Genomic DNA, 8,366 nt, shown 5'->3' on the forward strand with positions numbered 1-8,366 from the left:
AACATAAATGAAAATTTCCCAATAATCACACCCTGTATCTTTCCAAACTTTCACGTCTGAACACATTTTTACACAGGTTTTTAACTCAAAAGGAATCATCATGGACTATTCTATAACCTGCTGTAAAGGGAAAACACCTCTTGCGTGTCTCCTCTCCTGCCAACACACTGAACACTTCTGTGACCAGACGTGTGGGAGTTTCCCCTGCACCAACAACTCCAACTCTACAGCAGACACCAGATGCTGCCCTGCGTTTTCACTCACTTTGGACACACTCCACCTGGAGACGCATCAGATCCCACAAATTAAGGACTTGCTCCCAACCCCACCCCTACTTCAGATGCCAACTGCCAGTCAAGGTTGTCACCTCTGCTTTTGACCCCTGGGCTATAAACTGGAAGTTCCCATGACTTCCTCCTCAGCTGCAATTAATTTGCTAAAGAGACTCCCAGAACTCAAGAAAACAGTTCACTTACTAGATTACTGTTTTATTCTAAAGAGTGTAACTCTGAGGCCCCTGGGTGGCTCAGTCGGTTAAGCGTCCAACTTTGGCTCAGGTCATGATCTCACGGCTCATGAGTTCAAGCCCTACATCGGTCTCTGTGCTGACAGCTCACAGCCTGGAGCCTGCTTTGAATTCTCTGTCTCCCTCCTCTCTCTGCCTCTCCCCTGCTCATGCTCTGTCTCTCTCCCCTTCAAAAATAAATAAACATTAAAAAAAATTAAAAAAAAAAAAAGACTAACTCTGGGCACAGGCAGACAGAAGAGACGGTATGCAGGAAGGGGCACTGAGCTTCCATGCTGAGTATGTCACCCTCCTTGCACCTCTACATGTTCACCCAATTCAGAAGCTCTCTGAACCCTTTTGTTTAAATTTTTTTTTCATTGAGTACTTTTGTTTTATTCAAATGCCAAAACATAAGTTTCAAGTACAAATCGTAGTTATACTCAGTTTATTTATTTTTTAATGTTTATTTATTTTTGACAGAGTGAGAAACAGAGCATGAGCGGGGGAGGGGCAGAGAGAGAGGGAGACAGAATCTGAAGCAGGCTCCAAGCTCTGAGCTGTCAGCACAGACCCCGACGTGGGGCTCAAACTCACAGACCGCGAGATCATGACCTGAGCTGAAGTTGGATGCTCAACCGACTGAGTCATCCAGGTGCCCCATCAGTTTGTTTGATTTAAAAACATCGATTATGCTATGTTAACAACTTCCAAAACCAAATGGAAGTTGTGACTAAAACATCTCTTAGTGCATTTCTGGAGGATTACCCTTAATATATTTAGTACCTACTCCAATTTTCACTCCACAAAAAGGAAAATGATGATGCTATAAGAAAAAGATAGTGAACAGTTATAATATGAAAGACTTCCTGAGAAAAACTTTAACCAGTGCTAGACAGACGAAGGATACCTGTTTCTGTCCCATATTATAGCAAACAGGTTTAAACATTCTGCAAAAGTGCATTTCTGGTCCTACCCAGCCATAAATAGATATCTCATATCTCTTATTACATCATAGAAAGCCCAACTTTTCATCAATAGGATTTAGAATTTGCTAATTGCTTGAGGTTCTTTTCCTAAGAAAAAGGGGGTAAGAAGAAAACTCAAGTGTCTATGAACCAAATAACGAAAATAAATATTTAAATGCACTCTGATTTAAATACTTTCAAATGAGGTTGAACTGAGTGAACAGCATAGAAATTTGTATCATCATTAAGCTTAAGAGATACCCAAATATTTTAATATTTATAAAATCAAATGAAGTAACTTCCATTGTTAAGTCCCTCCAAATTTCCCCCACTGTTTAGTTTTGTTATATAATGAAGGTTAGTAACTTATATTTTAGTGTGAACACATTCATTTCTGCTGACAGCAAAACACAGATTTTCTTTAATGTTCTATGAAGACAAGAATTAGATACCTAGGATCAAAGAACAAAACAAAACAGAAGCCCTTGGGTGGCTCAGTCAGTTAGGCGTCTGACTTCAGCTCAGGTCATGATCTTATGGTTTGGGGATTTGAGCCCTGTGCCGGGCTCTGTGCTGACAGCTCTGAGCCTGGAGTCTGCTTCGGATTCCGTGTGTCCCTCCCTCTCTGCCCTCCCCTGCTCGTGCTCTGTCTTTCTCAAAAGTATAAACATTAAAAAAAAAAAAAAAAAAAAAAAGAACAAAACAAAACTAGCTGAGTACTTTGGTAAGTGCACAATATTAGGGTATTTTATTTAGTTTAGCACATGGCTGTTACTATGACTGATACTGTATGCTACTTTTAGAATTAGATGGTCTTTTCCTGAAGATTTAAGGCAGACTTCAATTCTATCTGCACACTCATAGTACTAAAATGGATTTTTTAATTTTTAAAAAATATTTACTTTGAGAGACAGAGAGAGAGGATGACAGAGGGCAGAGAGAGAGGGAGACACAGAACTCGAAGTGGGCTCCAGGCTTCACAATGTCAGCACAGAGCCTGACGCAGGGCTCGAACTCACAACCTGTGAGATCATGACCTGAGCGCTTAACTGAGCCACCCAGGCGCCCCTGGGGTTTTAATGTAGGTTTCAGTACATAAGCACCACTGGTCAAATCATTGGTCACTAGTGATTAACTCAACCTCCAGCCTCTGTCCCCTCCCCAGAGGTAGGGCTGAAAGCTCCAAACTCTGACAACCAGACCTCATTCTTGAGGTGATTTTTGGAAAGCTCCTATGTGTGTGGTTGAAAGGGGCTGGTTATAAATAACAAAACACACCCTTATTTCTTATTAGGAAATTCCAAGGGTTTAGGAACTCTGCTAGGAACTGGGACAAACCCAAGTACATAATTGTTATTATAAGCCATATTATCACACCTGCTTAATTCAATTAACAGGTATTTTTTCCACATCAATATTAAGATTTATCTTTCTAATGACTGCATTACATGCTACTGCATAAAAATGGCAAAACTGTTTAAAGTAATACCCTCTGTTGAACATTTCTAATGTTCAAAATTATGAATGATGTTGTGACACATCTTTATGTATACATCTGTACACATCTCTAATAACTTCCTTAAAATAAATGACTAAAAGTTGTAAAATTCAGTTCCTCATCTCTACTAGCCACATTTCAAATGCTCCACAGCTGATGACTATTAAAATGTGGTTGATCATGGCCAGTAGCTACCATACTGAACAGAGTATACATAGAACATTCCCATCATTGCAAAAGGTTCTATTGATAGCCTTAGTCTAAAGAAATATTCATATTAAAAATGTGATACCTATATCCCACAGAAATGACATAGCACTTTAAACTCCCAAAATTAGCACAAGCACTCTTTATGTCCTCTCATTGCTGACATCAGATAAATCGAGACGTAATGTTTTAATCTGCACTTAAACACTATTAGTGAGGCTAAAAATCTGTTCACACTTTTTGGCAATTTGTGTTTATTTTGTTGTCGTTGAATTATCTCAACTCTATTTTAAAAGAATCAAGTTTAAAGGTATCCTGTTCCTAGTGACCTATAAAAGCAAACCATGTGTGCAGTGAAGAGAGATTTCTTCATCTGTTTTGCTGGTTTCCTAATAATTTCATAAAGATATTTATCAAAACACCAGAAAAATACCCAAGAGAGTAGTACCACAATTAGGTAAAGGTAGTCTGCACTCTTGGAGGTTGTTTCTTTAGTGGAATTAATGGCTTACATTTCTATAAAATAACAATGGCTATCACCACAGCATGTTGTTTCTAAGAGATATTGTTACAAATTTTCAAATTAAGCTACAAAAACATACAAGTCGATACACAAATATAAAATACAAAATGTTTATATCTGAAAAGCGATTATATTTACACAAAAGTCTAGAGTAGGAAAAAACCAACCTATGGAATAGGAATCAGAGCAGTGGGTCCCTGGGTTGGTGGGGGTGCAGGGACAGAATGAGTGGTGATGCACACAATGGGAGTTTCTGGAATGATGGTTATGTTCTGGATCCTAATAAGGGTGTGAGTTACACAGGTGCATACAGTTGTCAAGACTCACTGAACTGTACACAGAATGTAAACAGTTTCACTATATGTAAGTTATATCTTAACTTTTAAAAGGAAGAAAAAAGTTTAAAACTCATTGTACCATTTAGAATATTCAACTTAGAGGCAATAAAAGTAATTGTTTTAAATATTTATAGAACTTAAAATGTGATTCCTGGCCAGGAGACACAAAGTTTTACTAAATTGGGAATGGGAGGCAGAGTATGTAACATCTCGAGTCAAATCACACAACTGTCAAACCATTGGCACCGTAGAAAATTCACCATCAGGGTAAAACACATTAAGGTACCAGAAAGGCATTGCTAACATTTTAACATAGACATTTAATCAATGCTTCTAAAAAGCCTGCACCTGTGATATGAATCAAACACTTTCTGGAAAATCATTTCCCTAATTATTGAACAGTATGTGATTTAATTTTCTGAGCCATTTCTGCTGAGGTAGTTTATGAAATTGGTTCATTTTGCCCTTTGTCCTTCTCTTCTAAGCCATTGTTATTTTATCCTATCACACTAGCACAAAAGCTAACACATGCATGTTAAAACTAATAGACTTGGGGTGTGTGGGTGGCTCAGGCGGTTAAGCGTCTGACTCTTGATTTTGGCTCAGGTCACAATCTCACGGTTGTGGGATGGAACCCCATATGAGGCTCTGACAGCATGGAGCCTGCTTAAGATTCTCTCTGCCCTTTTCCCCACTTGCATGGGTGTGCACATGCTCTCTCTCAAAAAAATAAAAAATAAAATAAAACCAATAGACTTAATAATGAAAAATGCCCAAGGAGAGACAAGATGCTCCATGTCACATTACTTCCCAATTCCCACCGTTACAGTGCACATTCAGAATCCCTGCCCATTACCAACGTATCATAACCTGTTCAGTGAGTGAGTTGTTCAGAAGCCTAAGCTACAAATCTCATTCAAGTTCCTTGCAGACAAGGAACTCAGATATTATGGTAACTCTTCAGATGACCTCGATTAGGAGATGAGAAGGATATGTGGAGGATACCAAGACTTCAGTCCCCAAAAGTGAAGGCTTGCCCAGTTAAGGATGTGGCCCAGGGGCAAAGAAGCAGGAAAATGTACATTGTATTAGTGTATTTGCTTTGTAGAAAGACAGCTGTTTTTGTTATTAAATGCTACATTATACTTTGGAATCAGACCTGGCTTTGAGAATCAGTTCTGCCATTTATTACATGTGTGATCTTGGGCAAGTTACTAAGTTCTGTTCTCTTATGGGAAATGCTAACAGTATATGTTTCATAGGTGTGTTGTAAAGATCACATGAAAACACAACTTTCTAAGTTTAGTGGATGGCAAATTATAGGTGCTTAACAAATGATAACTACTATCATATACAAGTCTATTTCTCAAGAATGTTATGCAAACAATACAGGGCCGAGTCACTGCCCTCTGCAACCAAACCACCACCAGAATATTCAGGCAGTCATTTTTTTTTTTTTTTTTTTTTTTTTTTTTTTTGCTTTCAAGGGATTAATACAAATAAGCAGCATACCATAATTCTAAAGTCTAACCAAAAAACATCCCTTACAGGAATTTCAGCAGCCAACCACCAATAAGGCCATTAAAAAAAAAAAAAAACAAAGCTAAAAGGTAGATACAGATGTTATAAAATTATATGAGGCAAACAGAAGAACTCAGTTGACCAAAAAAAAAAAAAAAAGGAAAAAAAAAAAGGAAATCTGTTAAGCAGACACACTCCGTGCTACTGATTTATCTCAGCTCCGTCACTACTAAAGCAATAAGGACACAGATGGGCAAGTAACTCTTTCAGCACAGATGACCCAATCTGTGATAGAGTATCAAACACATTTATTCATTTTAAAAAGCAGTTTATCGTGGCAGATAGTGCACAATAAATATTTACCTGTTTCTCTTCATCTGGCATGTTTTTTTCCAGTTCTATTAGGTATTCTTCATCTAGTTCAGAGGAATTCACATTATCATCAGGTTTGTTCTCAACCCTGTCCACTCCTGGCTCCTCCTTTTCAAATGAGGTGCTAGGGTCATGAAAACACTCCTCTTCTCCCTGGTCCTCCTGGGGATGGGCTTCAACATCCTTGAGCAACTTGCTCTGGAAATGGTGATCTTTGGTATTAGAAACTGGAGGGCTAGCACACTCTGCTTCCTGGGGATCTGTAACTTTCAAACCATTGAAAAGATCCTCTGGAACCCTACAGTTTTCTGACTTCTCCCCCATGCTGGATCAGTGAGGAAGGTGAAGCTGAAGTTCTGGGAAAAGAGAAAATATGTTAGGTAATGGTGCTTATACAGGTATCCACCACTTTCCAAAAGTATGCCTTATGCCACTTCGCTTTTAGCATTAGCATGGTACATTAGCATGGCAATAGCTCTTTTCGTAAAGTGAAAATCCCCTTCAGATTTCTTTTAGTGAAAACATGTAAATGTTAATGCAGGTCTTTGTAAAAGCAAACTGGTATAACTCGACCTTTTGGAAAGCAGGGGGTGGTGGGTGTGTGGATAATCTTTATTTTAAACTATTTTGGCTCAGGAAAGGTTTGATAAACGCTCAACTTTTGAGACAGCAGGGGAAACCTGTATTAAAAAAAAGATCCTACCTATTACACCTAAACAAATTTATACATCCAAACCCCAAAACACACCTTAACTTCCTTTCATTGAAATTATTATAAAGAAAAATTTGGTTATAAGCCCATAAATAATGCCAAACATAATTTTAACTGACACCCCTTTCAGAACTTCATATAAGCAACAAAAGAGAACGATTTTAATGTGACTCTTCCTTTTTCCACTGCTCAAATTTTGTCAGGGTTATAAAAAATGGGCATAAGCTAAAACAAAAGTAAGAAAAATGAAACGCCCCTAACCTTTATTGAGAACGAATAGCCAGGTCGTAAAAAAAAAAAAAATAATAATAATAATAATAAATAAAAAAATAAAATAAAATAAAATAAAAATACGGGCCTTTCCAGCACCACGATACGAAGCTCAAGAATAAGTATCTGACGGTGCTTAAAATGCAATCAGTGCCAAAACAGCGATTGTTAAATTCACCCAAGTGCGCGCTGTAGAGCCCACGCAGGTTATAGTGTAAAGGAAATCGTGGCGCAGCTGGTCCTAATCAGGACTCAGGCACGAAAGAGTGGTTCTCAACCTTGGCTAAACACAATAATACTTGGGACGCTTTAGCAAGTACTGCTACCCAGATCTTATCCTCCACAGATTCTGATTTTGGAGTCTGGCGTAGGCCCAGGATACTCGTATTTTTAAAAAAGGCATCCCAGGTGATTCTAAGGTACAGCCGATTGAGAACCACTGCTGTAGAAGCTGAGTCAGACCGTCAGCAGCTCCACCCCTCACCCCTCTGGTCACAGCAAAATCACGCCAACGCCCCTTGTGTCGCGACAAGAGCCCGAATTCGTCCCAGCTCGTCCCAAGAAAACTTCAAAAAACAAGACCTTAATACTAAGACAGCCTCCACACACAGTTTTGTTTCCCCTGGTTCCAGGTCTAGTAGAAGAATGCAGGAGTTTGAGTCCCCGGGGTTAAGAAGAGGCCACCCTACGCTTCCCAACAGTTTGTTCTCTGAGTCCCCCAACGCCTTAAGCGGACAGCCCCAGGTGGCACTCACAGCTCCCCAGCTCCTCTTGTCCTCACCTTCCCAGCCTCTAAAATCTTCTATTTCCGTTCAGCCAAGTGCACTTCCGTCGGCGCCAACCAATGGCATCACTGTTGGCAAAGCATCCTGGGAAATGTAGTGGCACCCTCAGGGAGAAAGCACGTCGCTGTCGCGGTGTGTGACGCCATTGTACGGACTGAAATGCAGGCGGAAGTTACCATCTTGGGTTACGGCGAGAGTCCACATTACTCAGCACCTGCGGCAAAAAGGTTGTCTCCAAGCTGTTCCATTTACTCCGTCACTCTGACCTCTTATGCTAACAATGTATAAAGGAATCCTGAAGCATGAACCCTGTCCAAAATAAAATTTTCTCTCCAATGATTCTCAAAGTGTACCTTTCAAGGGGTCCATTGCTAGATCAAAACAGTTTTCATAATGACACTAAATTTGCCTTTCCCACACTTCTTTCATGAATATACAGTGTTTTCCAGAGGCTGTGTCATGTGATCGCGCAACGGCTTGAATGCAGAAGGAGCTCTGAGAATCCAGTAGTCTTCTGTTAAGCAAGAGACTTGCATAAATAAAACAATGCCACCCTTCACTATAGCATTTTTTGTTTTGGAAAATATAATGATTTATAACAAGATAATTTATGTTGGCATATAATAGGTGTATTGTTATCTTAAATTAACAAATATTAAATATTTTT

General features: G+C 39.2%; 1 protein-coding gene across 4 annotated transcripts in view; it reads right to left on the reverse strand.

Annotated features, from left to right (window-relative positions):
• The window catches only part of TTC1 (tetratricopeptide repeat domain 1), a 47,247-nt gene extending 39,417 nt beyond the window's left edge, over positions 1–7,830 (reverse strand). The window contains exons 1-2 of one of the 4 annotated variants that reach the window (XM_006927944.5): positions 7,696–7,830; positions 5,924–6,288 (exon numbers count right to left, since the gene is read on the reverse strand). In XM_006927944.5, the coding sequence (XP_006928006.1) occupies positions 5,924–6,256 (333 nt within the window). In that variant the 5' untranslated portion in view covers positions 6,257–6,288; positions 7,696–7,830. Of the gene's footprint in view, positions 1–5,923; positions 6,289–7,496; positions 7,647–7,669 lie in introns of those variants that run through there. The other 3 variants (XM_003981316.6, XM_045036141.1, XM_045036145.1) reach the window with 3 other exon arrangements.
• Between the last annotated feature and the right edge of the window lie 536 nt (positions 7,831–8,366).

The sequence above is a fragment of the Felis catus genome, chromosome A1 (genome assembly GCF_018350175.1).
Source record: "Felis catus isolate Fca126 chromosome A1, F.catus_Fca126_mat1.0, whole genome shotgun sequence".
In the NCBI taxonomy this organism is placed as follows: domain Eukaryota; kingdom Metazoa; phylum Chordata; class Mammalia; order Carnivora; family Felidae; genus Felis; species Felis catus.